Below are 26,488 nucleotides of genomic sequence, written 5' to 3' on the forward strand. Positions count from 1 at the left end.
ATTGTATTATATAATTAACTAAATAACTGCTGGTATCAAACTAATGAAATATGATAGGACTAGTGTATGATGTCACATTTGACACATAACTGACTGTGAGTTTGTTTAAATGTATGATCAAGTCTTGTCACTTTGATCTCTTGACTAATGTAATCTCTATGAAGTAAGTACTATTGTTATACACTGTTACATTAGGAAACACTAATAACTGGAAAACAGTTATAAGGAAGATGTTTATAGTTCATTTCATAGGGTACTTTAGTGCAGTAACCCAAACCATGACCATATGTTTATAAAATGCAGGCTGATTTATTGGGACATATTATAAACTGCTAAATATGATAGTTTTGTGTGAATATAACTCCATCTAAAGAATCAAATGCCCCACCTCCAACATTATGTATTTTATGGTACTCTATAAATTTGCAACAATCTGAATGTTTTCAAAACTGTAGTATTTCCAGAGTTACTGCTATTATATATAATTACATGCAAATTTGTTTATTTATTTATAGATGTTTTAAAAACACAAATTTAAGGGAAACAAACTCCATGTTACACATGAGAAAAGACATGGTTACATAGTTAGTAAGTTCACTTTGCAGCCACATAATTTAGGGTGTGCTCTTTTGAGAAAGCATGTCTCATTGACCAATATCCTGAGTGAAATTTCCTAAACAGATACTATGTGAAAGCCTGACATGTGTAAGTGTTAATCTTTCAGATATTAATTTTTAACGTCTTGAAATTATCTCCCTTCTTTCTTTGAGAGATGTTAACAAGTGCCATTAAGTTTTTGTTTTCTTTTTCCAAGTAATTATATTTTTTTGCATACAGCATTCCATACATCACTGTTATTTCTCTAAAAATATGTAAACTTAGACAATCAACAAAATGAATATCAGAGTATGTACTATATAATTGTCAGACACTCTTGAATGTGTCACCCTAGGATAGCTACGGTGCAATGATTGAAACTAATGAAAGAATATATTAATCGTTAATAACAAAAAGCCCAACATTTTTGAAAGCTTAAATAGGAACATATAAAATAACACAAGATTTGATTAAACAAGAATGAAAAAAAAAAAAAAAAGGTTCGCTGACTTACTGTTGAGAACCGGTGGGTCTGCTTTGATATTTGAACATTCTGGGTATCACCTGAAACAGAAAGAAACTATTTTATCACCAAATGGGTAACAGTGGAAAATGACAAGCTTGCATTTATGCATGTAATTATAAATAATAGGGTGAAGTTCCATTTCTGAGAATATGATACATAAGGAGTTGTAAGAAGAATAAACAGTTTAGTAGGCTGCCTGCATACATGAATCAGTAAAGTAGTATAAAAACTATGATCTGTTTCAAAGATACAGAAACTGTTAAATCAACTGCCAGAGGTGGAGTTAAAATTGCAAGCAGAACCTAACAAAAAAGGAAGAACCAATACAATGTCCAGTTCATATTCTACAATGCATGTTTTTGATTAAAGTCAAAATTTTTTTTTTCATTTCCGACAGTTGTTTTTGTGCTACTGCAAAATTTCCAATAATAAATATCAAAATAATTTTACCATAAATAAAAATAATTATTGTAGTCTTGTGTGTGAGAAGTTAGGCTGTATGGTGTACTTTAGGATATAAAAATCATTGTTTGCTTTTAGTTAGATAATAGTTTGACACTTTAAAAAATTTTGATCACTAGCACATCAGCCAAGCAACACTGCCAAACATACTTAATATACAATATTTTCATTATTTTCTTTTCCAAAAATTTACATTCTCTAGAAAGAAGGGAGAGTACACAAGATAAAACAGTTAATGATTTAAGCAGAATAAATGCATACAAAAAAAATAAATAAACATCAGTCATTGTTACAAAAAAATATAATTAATCATATTTTAAAGAAAATGATTGTTTAAATCTTTATTGATACAATATTTGTTATATACAAAATTTTATTATGTACATTTTTGCCATTCAAACAATTATTTTAATAGAAAGAAAAACCACCAAAAAAAAAAACCCCCCCACTTTGTTCAGTGCAGTAAGGATCTCCCATATATTTACATTCCAGCCTTTCAAAACTTGAAGGATAATCTGTTTAAAACAGCCAGTGAAATCTACTCATAAATCTCTCCAAATTGTTTTAATTTACAAAGCAATATGACCCTTCTCTTTCCCACTATAACTAGATTGATTTAAATTCATTTCTGTGTTTTCTGTAATTCTTTGTTTTCTGAAACTTTTTGTCTGGAAGAAGAAAAAAATTGAAACATTAAATTATAAAAATAAATATTTTATATTACAAAAATTATCATGAAATCCAAAAATGACAAAGATATAAATTGAAGGTTATAAAATAAATAAAATTTAACTAACCTGAAGGAGTTGGAGAAACAGCTTCGTTTAAGAGTTAGCAGTCAGGTTGAATGCATCTTTCTACTTGCATCAATGAAAATCTTGCAAATTACGAATTAGGTATGTACAATTTCAAATATACTTGCATGGATAAGGATCACATGGTGTTCCAAACACAAAGGTAGAATGCATGCAGTTTCATGAGTCTTCCTGCAAGGAAGACGCATGAAACTGCTTCCATGAGATTTTGTTGAAAGTGGAATGCAATTGGGATAGTGAGTAACTACTCCAAGTAATACAATTGTAAGAATTGATAGACAGTGTTATATTTTCAGTATCAATCAATTCTTTTAATTCTCCATATATATTATTTCCAACTCAATTGTCACATGTATATTTTGATGGAATTAGCTTTTGTTTTAGAACTGCTACAGTAATAAGCTACATGCATTTGCAAGTAGGCATTTAGACAAAGTCTTTTAATTCTAAATCTAAAATGTTTCAACAGCAAAGGGTTGAAGATAGTGAAAACAAACTCATACGACATATTTTTCACCAACATACTAGACTTTAGCCTAATGACGCACTGTCTCCTCTTTCTGCCTTTCTTCTCTAACAATAGCAGCTTTTACTCCTTGCCACCTTCACTTACTCATCACTCTTCCTCTCATCAGCAATCTATTCCTACCAACAAAGTCCTGCACTAATCATTACACACAGACCTTTCATCCCCAGAATATTCCCCCATTGAAATTCCTTTCTCTACAGTAGCAGATTTGCAGATTATTTAAGAACATTAACTTTGCTTGTCTTATTGGTTAGTTTCAGAAGGCATGCAAAGGACAGAGGTTTAATTTTTTCCTTCACAGTTGAAACCAAAAGGTTTGTGTGTATACATACATAGGTACACACAAAGAATTAAAATAGGAAACTATCAAAAACTGCATATATGCTATCATTTAAAATGCTAGTAAAAATATTTATTTTTTGCAGCATAAAGCAAAAATAGATATCAGTATCCTATAACTCTAAATATAATAAATATTAATGATCATGAAATTAATAATTACACAGACCAAACAATTTTTTTTACTCTGTTGTCAATAAATATGAACCTAAATTAAAAGTTTTTTGATACACAGAATCTGAAAATGATAATTACCATCACATCAAAATTTTAAGATATAGGCGCAGGAGTGGCTGTGTGGTAAGTAGCTTCCTTACCAACCACATGGTTCCGGGTTCATTCCCATTGCGTGGCACCTTGGGCAAGTGTCTTTTACTATAGCCTCAGGCCAACCAAAGACTTGTGAGTGGATTTGGTAAGACAGAAACTGAAAGAAGCCCGTCGTATATATGTTTGTCCCCCCAACATTGCTTGACAACTGATGCTGGTGTGTTTACGTCCCCGTAACTTAGCGGTTCGGTAAAAGAGACCAATAGAATAAGTACTAGGGTCGATTTGCTCGACTAAAGGTGGTGCTCCAGCATCGCCGCAGTCAAATGACTGAAACAAGTAAAAAAGAGTATACAGACTGGATCCATAGAATTTTTTTTTTTCAATAAAACAATTGATGAGGAATAGGCATAACATACAAAGAAATTGGTTTTTCTTCAAAAACCTGAATGTTTCCCTAAAATTTCTACAGAGAAATTACATCATTGCTTATGTTTAATTTCTCATGAATTTGCATTTGGATGATTTTCTTGAGTGCTGAATCTCAAGAAGACCATGAGCCAAGTTCCAGCAACATAGATAAGTCCCATCGGCTTTGATACATTTGTTCCATTGATTTTATGTTCTGATGGGTTACCAAGATTTTCAAGGAATTTATCAAGGTGACTGTGGAGACAGTGCAGTTTTATGCTCATATTTGCTCCCAACTTTTGAAAATTGTCCATCATGTTATTGACTATTTCGGTATAGTTAGCTGCTTTCTTGATGCTCAGAAAGTCATTTATAACTATTAGAAATGATTTCCATGCTGTTGCTTCAATGCAATTCATTGAATTTACTGAGTAGCCACCTTTCATCAATTTTCTGATTTGAGACATTAAATACTTCAGCTCTTATCATTTCACTGCTTACATTGGGAAGGGTGCTGTAGATATAGTGAAGGCATGGTCCATTTTTATACAGAACTTTAACAAACTTTGTGGAGGTGCATGGCTTAGTGATTAGGGTGTTGGACTCATGATCATAAGATTGTGGTATCAATTCATGGATAACGCATTGTGTTCTTGAGCAAAACACTTCATTTCATGTTGTTCCAGTCCACTTAGCTGTCAAAAATGAGTAGCAATCCTGTAATGGACGGACCTGTCCATGTGGGGAATTTATATGCCATGAAGTTGAAAAATTGGCCCTTATGAGTCGGCATGATTAAAAAAAATAACTAACTTACATACTTTGACAAAAATTGTGAAAATTATGTGTGTATGGGATGGTATCTTGAAATCTAGAAGTGATGACAAAAAATAGATTTCGTTTTTGGATATAGTAAATCAAAGAAACATTCAAATCAGGTAAAATCGTCCTGATAACAAAATACCTGTTGGAGATTGTGTTGTCAATCTAGAGGTAATAAATGTTTATTCAAATAAATAAATTTTTATTATTGCCTTAGGTCAAGGCTATACTGGGCTAGTCTTAAATAGTATGACAATTAGTGAATTTTTAGTTGATAGACATAGGAAATAATCTATTACATGTTTTAATCCAAATCTACAAAGCATAAACTATAAAAACAAACAGGGTTTCTATAAATACAGATACAATATCATCACACTCTATCTAATCACCAAAATTGATACTTATCAAATGCTCCATCTAGAGACAAAATGCAGGATAAAGAACAAAATTTTAGACTAATAGCTTATTCACTCTACTATTCCACCTGGTATTAATAACATCTACTTGAATCTGAAGATATGAAGGAAAAAGAACCAAGGTTAATGTCAATGAAATTAAGTCACAAGCTAAAACAAAAGTATTAGCACAACGTTATTTTATGTCTTAAATATACCAAGAACTATATTACAGCAAGATATTTTCTTGGCAATTTACTTGATTAAAAAAATTTTTTTCTTTGAAATGCATAAAAACACTTGCTGGACCTGTGCTAAATTAATGTTAAATTTCTAAATATTGACTAAACATATCGTTTTTATTTAAAACGGTCTTTCAAGTATAAAAAGTAAACATGATACTAAACATTGGTTTATACAATAGCAAAATATAAAGGATAGAAATTAAAAGAAGCTGTTGAAAGCTGAACGTAAATTAGTATAGTTACAAACGAAAAGACAAAAATAATTTTAAGAGACAAGAGTATGAAATGCAACCAGATTAATTGTCTCTATAACTTCTCTACGTTATAGATCTAGCATTCTCTCAATACTCCACCTCCATCATTAGAGAAAGCTTGTACATTGCATGACGTCAAACTCAAGTCCGACTCAGGTGGATTCTCAAAATGTTTCTCTCACTCTCTCTCACTACGCTGATACTACTTAACTATCTCCCTCTTTGTATCTATTTCTCTCCTTCATACGGTCTACGTTATGTATAAGACACCAACAGCAAAACGTTGCCTAGTTTTTCAACTCACCTTTTTGGTTCGGCGTCTGAAAATTGAATCCGTATCTAGCTTGGAAGCGTTCATACCAATTATTACGGAAGCAAAATTCATTGTAACCAAGACTGTGTGCTACTTCAACAGCTTTACGCTTGATTTTGGTGGCATTTAATTGTACTCCCTGACGACGAAGCTGTAGGACCCATTTGTATATGGCCTGTTCGACATCTCTATAAATTGTACTTCTAATTCGCTTGCGTTGCGACGAGCCATTGTCTGTGAAATCTTCCAAAATACGCGCGCGGTTTTTCATAATAGTTGATAATGTTGTCGCTGGGATACCGAATTCGCGGGCGATAATTTTTTTCTTTTTTGTGCCTTCGTCTACGGCACGTATTATAGCCACTTTTGTCTTGAGTAGCAAACCTTTGCGTTTGCAACCATAAGGCTTCGATTTATTGATAGCAGAAGTCATTTTTTTTAAAGCTGCAGTCTACTTATCGCTTCTCACTCTACTCACTTTTACTACGTTATATTTAGAATGAAGTCACACTCACTTCGTTCACTGCCTGCAATGATTGGCCTTAGAGTTAGAGAATTACTACTGAAAGATTTACTGCACTATGTGGCCTCTAGCAGCACTTGAGCTCTCTAGTAGTAATCGTCTAAACAAACCAATGTATTGCAGCTGCATAGATTTTAGTTAAATAAACCTGACTCAATGAACTAAATTACTAAAGTTTTCATTTAATAATAACAATAATAAATAACAGAAATACCGGAGGTGGAGTAAGGATAAAGTGAAGTTATGATAGTATTTAAAGTGCTCGAATTTTGTTAAATTGAACGGTGGAATGTAGGATTTACGATTATTTTAAATTTTAATGATTTTCCTCATTACTGATTGTGAATGGATGTGTGTTACGTTAGTCTTACACGATGTCTCGAAAAAAAAAGTTTAAACAATTTCAAAGGAGGTGGGGGACATTGATTAATAGAAAGATTTATGACCATAAATCAAACAAAACCTCGATTTCTTCAGAAAGGAATCTTAAGATTGATAAAATGTTATAATAGAATTAATTAAAATATATGTATATGTGTGAATATAGACATATATATATATATATATATATATATATATATATATATATATATATATATATATATATATATATATATAGAGAGAGAGAGAGAGAGAGAGAGAGAGAGAGAGAGAGAGAGAGAGAGTTACACACAACACACTGGGGGTAGCATCTGATTCCTTAAATTAGATTATAACCTCTTAAGAAACTTTACAACAGAGCAAAAACTGAGGACCAGTATATGATATCGAAGTACAGATCCAGCAAGGAGCTTTTTTTTTCTTGGTTCTTTTCTTGCATCTAACAAGATACATGTTTGAATTTGTTATGAAATTCTGGTTTCACACAAACGCTTTATTTAATACCTATGGATATTACAGTTATTATTACCCCATAAAAGAACCATAGTTTAACCTTATTACAAATAGCAGCCAAATGTCAACTCACATATACACTACAGTCTCTCACAAATAGGATGAGAGTGGTTTACGCCCTACTTGCCTTTAAATTAAATCTACTCGTTTTTAAAGACGAATTAGGGTTGAACAATAAACAAATTTTTTTTTACAATACATCAATTTTGTCTTCAGTCATTAAACTGCGGCCATGCTGTGGCACAGCTTCAACGGGTTCAGCCGCACAAATCGACCCCAGTTCTTATTCTATCGCTTCATTTTGTCGAATTGCTACGTTATGGAAGTAAAGAAACCAACACCGGTTTTCAAGCAGTAATGAAGGACGAACACATTATATAATGAAATATAACAAAACGAAGACACAAAATCATAATGTGACCTTTCATACTGAATATGTTAATTGAACTACGAAATATATTCATGAATTGTTCCAAGTCAATGCTTCAAATTACCTCCCCTGTGCTACGATACTATTTCACATTTCTTTCTAACTCCACGCGCTTCAAAGGACAAATAATTATAAAACTTTTGTGACACTTACACTTACCACCGTCCCAAAGACTTTCATAAGTCAGCTAAGAGATAAATTTACTATAATTCAATTTTACTTTAAGCCGATTCTAGTACTTCCTTTTTATACGAGATCTTTCATTCATTTATTTTTACATTACAAGCTTCTGTCTGTCTTCTTTTATATTTTTTAAAAAGGAAGACAGACGGTACCCATAATTCTTCAGAGGCCCTCCAAGATTAGATGGAGAGAAGGCATCCTCAAACCAGATATAAGACTCAAATGCTTGCAACACAGTGCATGCTGCTAAAGGCATCCAAGTAGGCCATAACAAGATTTGAACAACAAACACAAACAGCTGGAACAAATACTACAAGGCATTAAACCTGCTATTATTTCAGTTCCACCAATTCATAGCCCAAAATGATAAAAGCCAAGTGTTACAATAAATAACACATAGCATTCTATCTGATGCTCCAATGGCTACCAATTTGTTGCGCTAATATAAATGAAAGATGCTCACAGCACCTAGGTTTCCCAAGCAGTCACTTGCATTGTAGAAAAATTACAGATCTGTCAAGACTCCAAGCATCAAGCTTAAATTCAATTATAATGGGTTGCTACAATAAAACCATTTGCAACTCAGTACTTATTGGCATTAAACACAAAGTATTGTTTAAGGAAGGAAAGTAGGTTCCAAGGTTTTGCTTTCCTCATGTTGAATGGAATCACATTGACAAGTGTCATAATAAATTCTGTGTGGGACAATAACATAAGAACTTCAGAATCAAGTTGAAATTACAAAACTGCTACCTGATCATAACAGCATAATTAACAATTATCTTAAAAGTTTAATTCCAGAAATGTAAACTATTTCTCCTTGATGTACCTAGAAAGAAGGCGGCGCATGCTTTCAACTTGGTAATAAATGAAAGTGCTATGGAAAGTATCAGCAAAGGAACTGAGATAATAGAGGTTCTAAGAAGTTGCAAATTCATAATTTGGAATGAACACACAAAGTTTCATAAAGTCATATTAGAAGTAGTGGACAGGGCAATGTATAAACAAAAAGATAATGGGGAAATCCTTGCTTTTTTGTTGGAGATTTCAGACAGATATGGGCTGTTGTTTTAGGAGAGACAAGAGCAGATGAACATTTGCTTAAGTCCTCATATCTTTGGGGAAATGTAATGAAATTACACTTATCTGCCAATTCAAAAGACAATTTATTTGCTTATCAGTTATTTGGCCAATCTGTAAACAAGTCACTGCAACAGGACAATAGAAAATTCAAACCAAATGAAGAGGAAGAATTAATATGGGAACAGTAAGTACAACACTATCATCTGCTCACAAACCAAAAGGAATGTCTACTCAAATCTTTCTGAAAAACTATCAGAATCACAGAAAGAGTAATATTAGTTCTAAAGAACAGTTGCAGCTGATGGCATCAACACAGTTTTTGCAGTAGCTTCTACTAAGAACCACTGCTACAAATCATTTGAAACAGTACTTGATTCAAAATTGAATGATCAACTATCCAAAAAGAGTTTCTAAATTAACTAGAAGTTTCAGGAAACCCACTACAAAAATTTAAATTTTAAAATAGGAAATGGCTATATGCTCCTTATAACTCAAATTCAGCATACAAGTACAATGGAACAAAATGTCACTGGTAAGAATATAACTTTTTGGATATGCCAAAGAGGTATTCATGTGTATGTTTAAGAATCTTGTTTCCTGACCCTGTGGTATGAAACTCACTTTCACTCCTCAGCCCTTGAGCAAGTATCTTCTACATAAACAAATTTAAAAAAAAAAAACCTTTCACCCCCACCTCCCGTACTTGGCAAAATTTTCCCAAATACAAGTTTGACGTGAAAAATTAGTATCTTTTATCTCTTATGTATACAATGTCATTTGTAAATTTTCTTTTTCATTAAACACAAATTTTACAACTCCTTACTGATCAGATTCTGAAAGTTAGGGTTATGTTCATTGAAGATCATATTATCTTCAATATTTTTACACACACTAACAAACAGTCTAGGTTCAGTGATGCTGAGGAACAATATGATAAACATTGGATTTTGTTTCTCTATCATAAGCAAGATAAGGACAAATATAAAGGCAAAAGCTATCCAGACCAAATTATTTGACAGGCAATACATCCAAATCATCAATTCTCATCCTTAATAGAACAGAAAATAATGAACTTATAAAACTTATATTTCATTGTGTAAACAGCATAAAGCAGAAATTGTAAGCTTCCATTATTCCTAAATTGGAAATTATTATTACTACCAAGTTTTATTTAGATGAAATACGAAACAACAAAGAAAACAACACGTCAAGATAATTTATGAATAGAAGTAAAAGACATCACAAATATCATCACTACTAGATCACCAAAATGAAAGTAGTTTTAAGCTATGGTTAAAAATTAAAATGACTACATATTTATGTGAATACTTTGATCTATAGAAGAACCCACAAACACTAGTCAAGTTAAGTTTACAGTTGGCTAAATTACGGTATGAGTACCGTAGCTGTCAAACTATGGTGCACGTGTTTTTGTTTATGTTTGTGAATAACATCGTCGCTTTCCGTAGAGTTTAAAATTTTTTAAAAATATGTGGGGTGGGGAGGGTATCTTTTCAAGTCGGCGTAAAAGCGAGAGACAGAGAGATCGCGATTGGATCGAGGAAGTTCTTTTGAAGTTGGCGCGCCGTCTCTGTGTGTGTGTGTCACTGAAGCCATACATACATAACTTCTCTCTCCTTTTCTCTGTCAGTCACTCACTACAAAAAGTGAATAAAAAAATTTCAGTCAACTCTCTCTCCCTCTTGGCCATACATCGATCTATATATCCCTACAACCAAAACAAAACAATTTCTCAAATGTCATCATTTCTTAGAACAGCCAAACACCTACTGGGGTTTAAAAATCTTATCCCTACAACCAAAACACAAAACAATTTCTCAAATGTCATCATTTCTAAAAATAAATTTGGCATCAATTCTAAAAATAGCCAAACACATACTGCTGCTGTCCAAAGGAATTGGTATAAAAGACAGAAAACCAGCCAATCTATTACAGTCTGTTAAAGTCTGTCATACCGGCCATGATGAAATACCACAAGGTATAGAAAATACGTATTCGCCTTTATATATTTAATCCTTTATATTGAACTCAATATTTCATCTATTCAATAAGACATTCAATACTTTATTTCATTGTACCATCCATTTTTATTTTATATTATATATTGTATATTCCATATTCTATATCCTACATTGGTTTTGCAGGAATATAAATAAAACATAAAAAACAGACAGAGTTGGAACTCCTTTAAACAAAATAATATATATATATATATATATATATATATATATATATATATATAAGGAATGGAGAAAACGCATGTTATAATTGCATACTTTATTCCTACATATGTTTCAAAGGATTACAACCTGTGTGATCCATAGGGATCTATGATATTAAAATTGTAACCTTCTCTTCAGGGAATGCATGGGAATCAATCCCTATGGATCACATAGGTTGCAATCCTTTGAAACATATGTAGGAATAAAGTATGCAATTATAACATGCGTTTTCTCCATTCCTTAAATTTTTAAATATACTCAAATACCCAAAATTTCAAGGGGTTCCTGCTTTAAAAACAGGAACTACACCACAGTTATTTTGTGTTCTTTGCTACATTGGTTTCTATTAACCCATTTATTCTATCCGAAGAATTTTTATTCATTAAGATAGAAGAAATACATATAATTATATATATATACATATACATATATATATAACAACCTGCGTGCGTGTCACTGAAGCCATTCATACATAACCTCTCACTTTTTCTCTGTCAATCACTCACTACAAAAAGTGAATAAAAAAATTTCAGTTATCTCTCTCTCACATACACACACAATAACAAAAGCACTTCACATGCACACCACACTTTGTCTCGCACACCCCATCAAACAGACACACACACGCACATAATTTGGTAATTTTTTAGATTAACACCCGCACAATCTTCACTAGGGGGTTAGAGTTAGGGACGAATTCCCTAACCCAAACCCTAACAGCCTAGTGAAGATCGTTCGGGTGTTAATCTAAAAAATTACCCATAATTTTTCCGATTCACGCCAACTTCAAAAGAACTTCCCTCATACAATCGCGCTCTCTCTGTCTCTTTCGCTTTCACGCCGACTTCAAAAGATCCCCTTTCTCCACAACCCCATATGTAAACATTAAAAAAATTTTTTTACGGAAACGGACGATCATCTTCACAAATGTAAATAAACACACGTGGTTTATAAGAGACAGCCGTGTGACTAGTATCGTAAGATCGCCAAATCTCTCACTACATAGAATCATTCGATAATTAACACTCAGATTAGATTGATAATTATTAAATACGCAATCCAAAGATTCAATGTTACACATATAGAGTGAACAAAAGACGAGATTTGATTAGGCCAATAGATTATCCACTCTTTTAAATTCTGATAGTCATAAATAACTTTTACTTAACCCCTTAATGCTCAAATTATTTGCTTCATCCCAAATTTTCACTCTCTATCTTTATAAGAACGAAAAAATTTCAGGGCGTTGCCAATATTCATTGAAATGTGTGTAGTTTTTAGAAGACACTTTAGCCTTATGATTAATGGCAATGCTTCGGTATTAGTTATCAAGAGTGCCATTTTAAAAATCAACTGATTTTAGATATACCTCTAAAATTGTTGGTAAATTAATAATCAATTCTTGTGAACTTAAAAGACCATGGGCACTAATGAGTTAAGCTTGCGGTTAAAAAAAAAGTGCTAGTCAAGTTAAGGTAAAAGAGAATTAACTTAGCTGGAGGTGATCCAACTAGGAAACAAACTCAAGCCATTAGCTTCACTTACAAACACAACCAAAATTTAATAACACTTTTCACCAGTTTCAGAATGACAGCGAGTTAAAAGAAAATCAATAAATTTCAAACTAAAATTATCATATAATCCACAACCTTTCTTATATTGAGCACATACGGTCTCTCCAGATTTAGTAAGCGTGTAAACGTTCACTATTATTTTAACAGTTTTTCTAAATTAAATTGCAACTATCAGTTTAACAGCTTGTGTACGAGTAAATAAAGAACATTCATCTTTCCAAATATTGAATAAAAGTATCCCATCCCTTTCTGTTTATATATAACAATCGTTTCTTGAAGTGACATATACATACAAAGTGATAACACTGGTTTGTCACTCATTTTTGATTTTATTAGAAACATACCATACATTACTGTTTATACAATACCGAAATATAACAGAAAGAACAAGGAATTTGAGTGCAGAAAGTAAATAATATGGTTAGGAACGGAAAGACAGCTGTGATTTTTAAGAAACGATGAAGATACAAAACGTGACCATAGACTGATTTTCTAGATTACTACGTTATATATCTAGCAGCCAGCCTCTTAAACACATTGCTTGTACACTACATGACATCAAACTCGAAGTCCAACTCAGGTGTGTTTTCATATTGTTTTTTTTTTCCCCTCTTTCACTTCAACGTTGATGTTACTCGACTCTTTCTATGAGAGTATTTCTCTTTCATATACTCTACGTCTGCTACCACTACCATCACACTTTTTGTTTATCTCACGTTGTCAAGCCCATGAAAACTGTTGCCTGTATCTAGCCAGAAAGAGCTCATATCAATTATTCAAACGCAAAATCTACTACAACCAAGACTGCGTTACTTGTACAGTTTAATTTTTGATTTCAGTAGAATTTAGTTGTACTCCCTGACGGCGAAGCTGTAGGACCCATTTCTAAATGGTCTTTCCGACATCTTTATAAATTGCACCTCTAACCGTCCAACCCATGCCAACATGAAAGGACGACGTTAAACGATGATGATGATCTCGCTAGCGTTGCTATGAGGCATAGTCAGACAAAGTACGAGCGCGATCTTTCATAATTTTTTATGTCATTGGTGGGATACCGAAATACTTTTTCGTTTTTTTTTTTTTTTTGGTACCTTCATCTACAGCACGTATAACAACCATATGAGATTTCGATTTACTAGATGGCATTTGCTTTTGACCAAACAGCTTCAAGATAAAGTCTTACACTACTCACTTTTTACTACACTATACAACATCCTTGTAAATGGCCTCGAGTAGCACTCAACTATACAAAACGAATTATTGTAGCTTCATACATTTAAGAGAACTTCGAAAATGTTTTATGGAAGTTAATGAGTGGAAATGGTGAAGAAAATAAAATAGGTTTTAAAAGAAGGAAATGTGTTATGTGGAAATTGAGTGTTGGCAATTTTGTTAAATTGAATGGTGGAATTACAGAACCTTCACAGCTTTTCACCCCCTTTGGTGCGTGCATATTACAATAATTTACACCATAACTAAAAAATGTAATATCACAGCAAAAAAACTTAATATATGAATAATTTATTGTTACATTTGGGGACGGTCATCTTTTGCCAGTAAACACATGCTCTATTTATTTGATCTTCATTTTATTATTATTGAGTGAGAGAGCAGTGCATGCCATCAAAGTGATGGCTGAGGTGAAGCCCAGTTCCTGTCTGATAAGAGTACACCAGGTACATGCATCACACCCATACATGCATGACATGGTGATCTCATATCAAGATAAACAGTGCATGACTTTCCAGGTGGGGTCCCAGTGAGAATTTTCATCAGGTCAAGTAGTTCATCCTACTCAAAAGGTCCCTGAATAAGGGTTGTTTAAGGATGTTGAATATAAAACCCATGTTCCCAGAGGTGAATTATTCAAATCCCAAAGAATTCCTGTCAACATGTGACTATGATGCCCACCGCCTCCACATTATTTCTGTTTGCGATCAGAGATGCACATATCGTCAGCCACCAAGGGACATGCTCAACTGGTTTCGGTCAAACAACTGACAAGCAAATCTGTGGTATTGAGCAGAATATTTGCTGTAGCCCATCCTTTATACCAAGGCGAAAACATGTACATGATAACACTTCCAATCACTTAAGATCAAAAACCATGAGGGCCAGTGCCTAGTACTGCATCAGGGCATTTATTATTATTATAATAATTATCATTATTAAGGCAGTGAGCTGGCAGAATCGTTAGCATGCTGGTTGAAATGCTTAGCAGTATTTCGCCCCTCGCCATGTTCCGAGTTCAAATTCTGCTGAGGTCAACTTTATTTTTCATCCTTTTGGGGTTGATAAATTAAGTACCAGTGAAACACTGGAGGTCAATGTAATCGACTAGTCCCCTCCCCACAAATTCCAGGCCTTGTGCCTTTAGTAGAGGGGATTATTATTATTATTAATTTATTCTTCAGAGTTCTCTTCTTGCACATTCTGTGGCCTCTTCAATGACTTTCTGTCTCCTTTCCTCTCTGGTTTTGTCCTGTCTATACCATTTTGTCTTTTGCTGAAGAGGTCACAGAATGTGTGATGAAAGAATACTACTACTACTATTGCTGCTGCTAAAGTGAAGATAAAATAAATAGTGCATGTGTTTATTGGCAAAATATGACCATCCTCTAATATAACAATATCTGTTTCAACACATGATTTCATATCAACAATCTTGCAAAACAAATACATAAGCATATTAATAATTTACTACTGCACAAAATAAATAAATATAAAAAACTGCTTCAAAAACATTAGTTTTACCAGTAAAGAATATAACACTGAATAAATAAAATGTTATAATGACAGTAATTGTAACCATATATAAACAAAAATATAATTTTGATACATGCACAAAGGCATCTAATTCATGTTGCATAAGAAACTGAACTGCAGTTTACAGGCCAAAAAACTGAAGACCAGTATGTTAACAGTCGTCTATACTATGAATAGTTTCTCTACTACTAGCACAAGGCCACAAATTAATTAGTGAAGTAACTAATCAAATCAACTGCAATACTAAACTAATATTTTATTGGTAATATATGAATGAAAAGTGAATCCAATTCTGAAAATCAAAACAACTATTTCTGCTGCTCCACAAATAATTACAATATATATATATATATATATATATATATATATATATATATATATATATATATGTATGTATATATATATATATATATATATATATATATATATATATATATATAAGAAGTAGAAGAGGTGCTCTTAAAAGCTTACTATACATAAAAACTATTCTGCTTCTTGTATGCTGGTATGCCCAGTAATATATAACTTTACCAATTATTTACTTCATAAATAACCATAAAACCTTCAACCAAAGAACAATAATTTACATGATTGTTCAACTTGCCAAAAATTGTAGCCAAATCTCCCTCAAGCCACACCTTTATGTCTAAAAATAGACCAAACTGAATAACCTACTCCAATATACTGTATAGAGAAAAACAGAAAGGTTCATCATAACTTGAATGCCTTTTAACACAGGGTATTCTGATTTTTGTCAGACAGGTAAACAGGAGTTAAGTATGTACAACATTCTCTCTCTTTTATGTGTGTGTATATATATATATATATATATATATATATATATATATATATATATATATATATGTGTGTGTGTGTATGTATGTATCTATGTATTTAATTAATTTTCTTATGACTGATACAGCCAATTATTACCAGTGTTCATTCTAGGTATTTTGGCTATTGTCTCCATTCATATATGGAAGGGCTGCAGAACAGGATTTCTTTGCTTGCTCTTTTCTTGGCCCTACCCCATAACTATGTCCTGGAGAATAGTTTTGGATAGGGAATCATGGTAGGATACATGTCCATATCAGATGAGCTTTTGTTGTTTCATTATGGTAGGGCATGGCTCTCACCTGCCAGCGTATCTGGTAAGTTGCTAACAAAGCTGTTGGTTTTGTGCTTTGCATAGGGGACAAATAACAGCCCTCGAAGCAATCATACTCAAGTGCCTGGATTCTAAATTCTGTGTTAAGCTGTAACTGTTCAGCTTTCACACCCGTATAAAAATTTCTAAGTCAAAGAGAATTCCTACAGTTTGAGCTTTGATGTAACTACACTTCTGACAATGTTTGACTTCATGGTAGAAGAGAATATACCAAGTTGTACTTTTTTTTTTATCTCCTTTACTGAGCTGCTGTTCTTAAAATGAATCCAAAGTAAAAGCTGTCTACTGTTTCAAGTTTTGCTTTACACAGTATGTTGGTTGCTGTATTGTAGTTGTGTCTCTTGACTAGTATTTTACTCTTTTCTGGACAAGCTTCCATTCCATATGCTCCAACTGCTTTTTCCAGTCTGGCGTTAAATTCCTAGAGGTCTATTTCATTGCCACCCACCCCCATTAGGTTGATATAGTCAACAGAATGCCATCTTTTCCATAATCTTATACACATGTAGCCAATCACAAGAGGTGCCACTTCCTATGAAGAGAACAGGATTGCAGGAACACAAAGAAATCTTGAACTGCACAAGTCAGAGCCAACTCTTTGCCTTCAGTCCAAGCAGACCACTAGAGCCTTCTGAGCAGGCATTGGATTGATCAGCCACAGCTGGACACACTATGACCGATCTTCTTCTCCCAGGTAATATCTTTGGTTATCATTAACAACAATGGATAAACATCATCCCCACGAGAGGGATTTGTGCATTCAATCATACATAGTCAGGAAGACATAGGATGAGAAGGTGAAGCAAGATCTTTGAATGTGGGTTCTCCGAGGCAATGACAAGTGATTGTGACCATTGGCAATTTGCTGTGCTTGAGAAGACTCGTCAAGCCAAGTGAAATTATAGTTGTGGCCGGTGTTGGTGACACGTAATAGCACCTGTGCCAGTAAAAGGCACCAACTACACTCTCTGAGTGGTCAGCATTAGGAAGAGCATCCAGCTGTAGAAACCAAGCCAAAATAAGACTGGAACCTGTTGCAGCTCTCTGCCTTACCAGTTCCAATCAAAGTGTCTAACTCATGCCAGCATAAAAAGCAGACATTAAATGATGATGATGAATGATTTACATTTGATGACCACAGTTGAATGCTGTAAAGATGCAGAAAGTGTTCTATACTGAGAATATTCCACAGTGCAAAAGACTCAATGTCTAAATGGAATGAGATCTCTGGTATGGCTACATAAAACTCCATAAGAACTGTTACAATAAATTATGACAAAGTTATCAGATTCATACAACAATATCATACACAATGCTTTCTAACTCTGTATTTGTAACAACTGAATTATAAAACTATTCAACAACAAAAAAGACTTGAAATCAATAACTAATCTCTTAAACTATTTTACTTATGAGTTACTTTAGAACCACTTGAAAAGATAACATTATGCACTCAAATAGATACAGTTATTCTTACCTTGAGCTTTTCTAACTCGTTTGTCACTAATGCCGTGAACAAATCGGAAAGCCTTTGAACAAACTCTAATTAACCTCCCATCAATATTTAAAAAATATTCCCATGTACAAGTTCGACGTGAAAAGTTAGGATCTTTTCTCTTATGCAAACACTGTCCTTTGCAAGCTTTCTTCTTCATTAAATTAGACAAATATAAATTTTGCAAGTTCCAACTAGCCAAGTTATGAAAGTTAGTAAATAATGTGTACTTCACATGATCTTCAATATCTTTATAAGAACAAAATATTTGAGGGCATTGACACTGGGTTACAATATCATAAACTGTGGTTTGTGTTCCAATATGTCTTTCCATCATCAATTCTTTTGATTTTGTGCAGCAAAAATGAAAGATAGAACAAAGGCAATTCAATTTTCTTTTAAATTATAAGAAAAAGAAATGTATGCTATTCAGCAGTCCATTTTGTCTATCATGACAAACCATGTGATATTTTAAAGGATTCTGATTGGCTACATTTGTCATATGCCTTAAAAAGTAACATGTAAAAGTGGCAAATAGAAGGGAGATAACTAATAAGGACGACATAAGCCATACAAAGGAAAAAATTGATTTCTTGCACAAAGAAAAAAAAAAACGCCATCAATTCCCTCATTTATAGGGTAGAAAATAATGTACCGAAAATAATAGAAAACTGGTAGATGGAAGCAAAATGCAAAAGATCAAATCGCAAAGATTTTTCACCATATATATATATATTTTATTATTAATAATTGGCAGAGGTTACAGTGACTCAAAAGCTGCAAGCTTTGTGCATCGGCCCTTGATATACTCTAACTTTTGCTGATAATTAAAACACACACGCACATCTATATATATACACTTATATTTTGAGTTCTATTTTTCTGTTTGCACCACTAAGCCTATACAACGGACACACACATGCCAAAACTCAAGATCTTTAGCGAGACACCATTTATGTATGAATGTACCTGATGTGACTCAGATTGCAAGATTGATGCAACATAATATGATGCACAGCATCCCATCCATAAAGGACAGTCGCAGGATGGGTCAAAACGGTTGTTATACCAATTCCATCTGTTGTTTACTTAATCAATTATTATACACACACACACATGCGTATGCTACAATAAATGAGCATGTAGTTAAGATCTTGTTACATTTAACTTTTGTATGTGGTATAAAGAGGAAGAGGTTTCCTTAGCTGAAAAATAACCTACTAATAAGTAATAATTTTTAAACTAGAAAGAACAAAAGATTTGAATGCATCAAAACAATGTGAATAATTTGATAAATGGGGTGGTATGGCAGAAACTAATTAAATTTACTAAAATGAGTTCAAAACTTAGTTACATAATACAAATGAGGGCCACTCAACTACAAAGATGATAAACCATTGCACGGCCAAAATCAGGGCAGCTCATGGGCTTCAATAATCATCTGCTAAAATAGGCCTTTGAAATCCCTGCCCATCAGTACTTTCAAATTGGGAGAACAGTGAATTTTCCAATGTCCTGTGGAGAATAGATTATTAGCTGTATGGAGACTAGCTTACATTTTTGTACTTTGATATAAACTTATATATATAATCTCCTCCACAATTAACACATTATTCTCTTTGTTCTCCTTTGGCTCACTCTGTATTTTGACCAATCTCACCACTAATTTGAACAACCATGAAACACAGCCACTTCAGCTAGATAGGCATTTCTAGAGGAATTACTAACCTCCTACACCCTCTTAGTTCAGGCTCATTTTTTCTTCTTCCTTTTTATTATCCACCATGGTTTCTCAAGTTTAAACTCCTCTCTAGTGTCATAAGATGAAAGGGTAGAACTATGTTGTTCTTGACCCATAGATCCCTTAGATTCTTTGTGACCTAGCATGTTGGTGGTACTGAGAATGAGGCAACAAAGTTATTAGATTGTTGTTGTTGTTGTTGTCATCATCATCATATTTAATGTCTACTTTCCATACTAGCATGGGTTGGACAGTTTGACAGGATCTCACAAGCTACAGGGCAAAGTCACGTACTCTATTCATGTAGAACATGTAATCTGGTTTCTCAGCAGTGAGTTCTTTGGAAAACCCCCTCCAAAATGGGTAATGCTTGCTTTAATATAGAAAATTCCCATATCACATGATAATTTTACTCTGACATGATGCCTCCTACAACCCCAGAGTGATACAATCTTGAGAAAGGTATTATCACAGGATATAACATGTTAGTGATCCTTTACAGACTTGCTATTGGCATGATGGTAATGTCAGCTGAAGTTCAGAGGTAAGAGCTGCTCACCAATTCTGGTGCCTGGTAGTCAGAAGAGCTTAGCGAAGCTGATGATTTGGACTCACATGAATTTCAATACAGTCAAGAAATACCATCTATCAGCAAAAAATCAGTCTGCAAAAGGTGTTTGACAGCAGCTTGAAAAGCACATCCATTTGTGAGATCAACTAAGAATTGGAAGTGCAATTGGCCACAATGGACAAATAACTGGAAATATCAAGGCTTGGGTTTACCAGTAAGGCACCCTCCCATGGGTTCTTTAGCCCCTTTTTATATACAAGTTCTCAACAACCACAGTTGAGGACTTTGAAAGTAGGGTCAGTATTCCCCTTCAGAAGTGGTTGAGACTACTGTAGAGCCTGAGCTGCAATGCTTTGCAGGGACATAATTAATAAGTTCAGAATATGATACTTAATGCTAAACAATATTCAGAGATTTAAAGGCAAGTTGAAGATAAGTCTTGCTATAAGTGAAAAGATACTTTCAGTTCAACCTATGCTGGATATTTTTTTTGGAGGAAGCCATCATCTGTTTGTGTTCTTTCTCAAGAGTTCTTAAAGTCTGGTTCTAACATGCCTTTGACATGTTTTGCTGCTTTACATAACCATGGTGGTCCTCCATAACCCTATTCTTTCAAACTTTGTGCATGTGTGTATGCGTATAGATACACACATACACACATTCACGTCTACATCTATTGCTTGCTTTATCATCAGTTGTAACTGAACAGGATCTGGTAGCTTGTACTATGGATTCATTTATTTTAGGTGCTTATGTCATCAAGAGCAGACATAGACACTCACCTGGCCTGGCAAAACAGATGGAGTGGAAGAGGAGGATGCACCAGCAGCCAACCAGTATTCAATCTCAGTTAAGAAGACTTAATATACATACATCATCATCACTTAACATTCACTTTTCTATGCTAGCATGGATCAGACAGAATTTGTGAGGCAGATTTTCTACACGCAGATAACCTTCCTCCTGTCAACCATCACCAAACAAGCTAACATTTCCTCGTGGCCAGACATGTTTTTCACAGAAAACTGGAAATGAATATTGTTTGCATGAAGGCAATGTTTGTTTAGAACCATGATGCTTAGACAAAAGCACAAACATATATGTATGACGAGTTTCTTTCAATTTCATTCTACCAAATCCACTCACAAGATTTTGGTCGAGCTGGGGCTATAGCAGAAAACACAACTCGAGACCACATGGTTGAGCAGCAAGGTTCTTCAACATGTAGCTATGCTACACCTTATGTACATACTGTCATTGCTTAATGTCAGTTTTCCATGCTGGCATGAAGCATGAATTGGACTGTTTGACAGGAGCCAATAAGCCAGAGGACTGTAACAATCTCCAATACCTACTTAGGCCAGGTTTGTATGACTGCATGCCCTTCTTAATGCCAACTACTTCAAAGAATGTACAGGGTACTTCAAAGAATGGTACTGGGTACATGGAACTGGTATAAAGTGAGGTCACCAAGTAACTTGTAAGGCAAGATCTCTCAATTGAGGTGAGCATAGTACTGAAGGAGGTTGTTATATGCCAGATGATGAGATGTTAAAGTATGATAGAGGGAGAGAAACAGGTGTCTTGCAGTACAGGAGATACTAGATTATTTCAGTTGAAAAGGAGAGCAAATGGTGAAGAGGTGTCAGGATGTGCCTTCAAGTTACAAAAAGGTGAACATAAGTGAAGTGGTCCAGAGGATTAGGTAAGATGAATGGGAAGGTAAGTTTGCAAGAGTGTTAAAGGAGAATAGCAGATGGATAGAGATAGAGGTGGATGCAGTGAATGGGTGGAAGTATGATCAATGGTGAATATAAATAGTAAGGAGCAGAAGGTGAAGACAATAGGAGGTGCACAGGTGATGTGAAGTGTAAGCAGTGTGCAAGATATGAACAGTGTTAGGTACAAGGTCAGAAGCACATAAGAGTGGAAATAATAGGAAGCAAATATAAGTGAGGGGGGGGGGGCTGTAAAGGAGAAAACAGTGTTCAGTGGAAAATAAGGTGGCATGGGATGATACAGGAAATGCAAAAAACAAAAGAAGTGGTTCCAGGGATGGTGAGTGGAAGCATAAAAAGATGGGGGGTGAAAAATGTGCATGCAGTGCTGCACTCATATAATTACAGAAGTTAAATGAAAAGTGCTACTATAAAATGAGTCCAGAAGGTGGGGAGTGTTAGGAAGATGAGTTGTGGGGAAGACATATCAAGGACAGATTTGCTGTAGGGGCACAGACATATTATGCTTTTAGGGTCACCCTTTTGCTGAGATGTATGGGTCTTCTCAAGCATAGCAGATTGCCAATCAGTTTAGTACATTGTTATCACCAATAGGAATTCTAACAAGTCAATGAGGGCCATTGCCATGTGTCTGAATCAACAATTAGCTGTGCTGTGTATGACGATATCAAGTACAAAATCTGTAATAAAAAGAGAGCAGTTCATGTCCAAAAAGTGAACAGGAGGAATCACAAATGGCTCTATGATAGATCTATTGAAATCCTCATCACTGTGATGGTCTGGGAGGTTCTGAGCATGTCATGCCTCCTCACTTTTCCCCACAAATCCACAAATCTTAAGGTGAATAGAGGTAGCCTACATCAAGACAATGAAAACAGTTGTCAAGTCCAAGATTGAGAGAGTAGCTTGGAAGAGGTAGTACATGTACCACCAAAACTGATTCTCCTTACACAACCAGCATGAACAAGGAGTGGATGGCCAAAAGTTTTCATAATCAAGTTATCTTTAACATTTGGTGTCCGAGCTCGAGAGCAACAAGCATGCCCTTAATACCAAGGACTTGTGGAGGTTTGCTATTAGGGACATAATGGCCAACATGAATAAGGATCACCTATTCACTAGTCATTTCAGAAGCAGTATTGAGGCACCAATCAAGGTTGATGGCAGTTTTATCGATTAGCCTTTTGATGTGTATGTCATTGTCATCATTTAGCATCCATGTTCCATGCTGGCACAGATGATTTGTTTATATTGATTGTATTGTGCATTAGCTTACTTCCTTCATCAAACTGACACTTTCTGTACAGGTGTACAGTGTGCCACATTTCAGATGTCAATGTGATCAAAAAGGAATGTGAGATTAATTGTTTTGTTTACAAACAATGTATTGTTGGGTCTGGGTTGTGATCCCGAGTGCAAGACCCTAACCACTAGGCCACATGCCCCCTCCGATAATGATTTTCCAAAGTTAGCTTAAAAGTCAAATCATTAAGAAAAATGTTAACTTTGTCAATTAATGATAAACGGTTTGGTGCCCAAGTTTGTATATACACATATATACCTATCTCAAACTACACACATAAAGCCATAAAGCATTTCTCTATTATTTATAGTTTTAGGATGCTTCAAGATATTCCAAAAAAGAATTGCTTATCAGATGACACTCTCAAGAAAGCTTATACAATTGTTATGAGGTCAATAACATACATATGTAAGGTGATTGCTCCATCTTCACAGATGATTGTTGTCTCCTTCTGCTTCCTCATTGTCAATGACATTTCTGACTTTCTGTCCATGACCTCTCAACTATTCAGTTATATTGCAGATCTCCATGGTTTGAAGCATAGGTGAAAAAATTGTAACCTTAAGTGCCTTTCCAACTGGATAGCTCTGCACATGTTGCCACTCTTCCATAACATTAGGGCTTTCAAAAGATGGAATGATAAAGGAAGTCACCATAAAGGGAAATCTGCACATCATTAGATTATAAGGATAAATGCTTGTATATCATGAGTACCACTCTTTAAGTCTCCATTACTAGTGCCTAGTGACAGGCTGAAACAAGATCACCAGCAATCACATGAAACTGCAGATTTTACATTAGTGTACTTCTTTTAGAATAATGTTGTGACAACACATAGGGAACCCTCATTCCTGATGGTTTTACTGTGTACCAATATCAACCAATGGTATTTCTGTGTCCTGCACTTAGATAGTCATCATATTTGCTAGTTAACCCACAGATGGGATCCTAACAAGTATTACTAATCCAGGTCAGAGTAGACCAGGAAACAATAGAGGTTAAGAAGTGGTTCTACACTCCTAGGAACCCTGAAACTCTTGAACCAGAGACCCTATTGGATGCAGTTTAAAGTTATACCCATACATACATACACAGATATATTGAACTCCTGCCAGCAGTCCAACACAAACCAGCATACAAAATGGACATTAAAAGACAGAGATGATGATGATGAGACATAGATGTATATATACGCAATATATTTATATCAATTAATCATTCAATGCACATGGTTTAACCAATAGAAATATTTTTGATTTTGTAACAATATTCCAATACAAGGACGATGTTTAGATTTGTGGTTTGTTCATGCTAATAAAATATGCACAGTTGTGGTGTTTTCTTTTGCATTTTTCTGAGATGTACAATGTATATTGGACATAGAATTCTCAATACAAAATTACAAGAATAGTTGTGAAACAGCACAGCAAAGAAATAAAATTTTGTAAAATCACAATATCATATGAGCATAGAAAATGAAATAATTTCAGGCACAAAATATGTGACCTTTAGGACAAATACACTATAAATGATACCTATTTCTGGAGTGAGGTAAGAAGCAGTAGTAAAAGAAACTATTATTATTATTATTAAAACAAATAAACTAACATTGAAGAACTTATAAAAAAATTGTGAAACAGGTATATCTATATTGTAAGGGAAGAATAATAATCTCTTACTTTTGAAGATGCTTCTTCAGAAGGTAAGAATGTTTTGTATATGAATGGAACTTCATATTTAAACCTGACTGAAAAGCAAGTTAGCTATGAAGGATTTCTTGCTCATGAACCACTTCATAAAAGATATGAAAAAATGAAGAAAAAGAGGCACTCACAAGAGTTTCTCTCATAAGAATTAGTTGCAAGCAGCAATGGATTTTCATGTTTAATATCATGACTTTGAGGTGCCTTGGGTACATTGTTGAATATTGTAGGAATGGCATATCTCTGAAGTAAAGCCCGCCCCCCTGGCTTGATCATTTGGAAGCAAGATTTTTCAAAATGTTGACTGCATATGTAGGTGTAATGGCTAGGAGTCCAGTTCTGACGGGCAAGAGCACGGACCCATTTTTTCCACAGACCTGGCTTTTTACGCACATCAGGAAATCTAAATGAAAAGAAAAGGAAAAAATAAAAGAGTTATTAAAACAGTGAAGTCTACAAAGAAAAAGTAAAAGAAAAACAACTTTTATTATAGTAATATTTGAGGCAACCAGCTATTTATAATGAAACATCTGAAACCACACCACTAGAACATGCTAAGTTTATTCAGCAGCAAAAGTCAAGTTAACTTTATATTTTGGGAATCACTAAACTATTCATGTTAGAAATAAAATCTCATCCATATGAATTCAAGGTAGAATGACTGGGCCAATGTTCTCTTTAAATTTTCTCCACCACTGAGCAAAAGTACTTTCTGTTCAAAGCCAGTGTGCAGCATACAAATTTTAATGCATCATATTAACTCTCTTGTGATATAAGGTTTTAAAGTGATTGAAATTAATACCTTATTTCAAAATTTCACATTAATTGAATTTCCACATACCAAATTAATAATTACAAAGTTATTTGACTAAACTCCAAATTAATTGAAATAAAGGTAATGTATTTAAACTGAAATATGGTAAGAAGAGAACTAAATGCACATTCATAAATTAAAACGAATTGCAAGATTTTGATGTGTACAGGTGTACATTAGTGCACGTTGTAATATTGTTAAAGAGCAACTATGCAGCTGCACATTTGAGCAAATTAGAGACAACATAGTAGGGATCACTTGAATGCTTACCTCT

At 34.1% G+C, this 26,488-nt stretch overlaps 2 protein-coding genes across 2 annotated transcripts in view; both read right to left on the bottom strand.

Annotated features, from left to right (window-relative positions):
* The window catches only part of LOC149136493 (uncharacterized), a 60,905-nt gene that overhangs the window by 18,930 nt on the left and 15,487 nt on the right, over nt 1-26,488 (bottom strand). Inside the window, exon 2 of the mRNA XM_089348762.1 lies at nt 1,112-1,161. Within this exon, the coding sequence (XP_089204888.1) occupies nt 1,112-1,161 (50 nt within the window). The remainder of the gene's footprint in view (nt 1-1,111; nt 1,162-26,488) is intronic.
* The window catches only part of LOC128247344 (uncharacterized), a 96,640-nt gene continuing 72,051 nt past the window's right edge, over nt 1,900-26,488 (bottom strand). Inside the window, exon 5 of the mRNA XM_089348761.1 lies at nt 1,900-2,253. Coding sequence (XP_089204887.1) covers nt 2,192-2,253 — 62 coding nt within the window. The 3' untranslated portion in view covers nt 1,900-2,191. The remainder of the gene's footprint in view (nt 2,254-26,488) is intronic.

This window comes from Octopus bimaculoides, chromosome 3, assembly GCF_046866305.1.
Source record: "Octopus bimaculoides isolate indiv1 chromosome 3, ASM4686630v1, whole genome shotgun sequence".
Classification (NCBI taxonomy): Eukaryota; Metazoa; Mollusca; class Cephalopoda; order Octopoda; family Octopodidae; genus Octopus; species Octopus bimaculoides.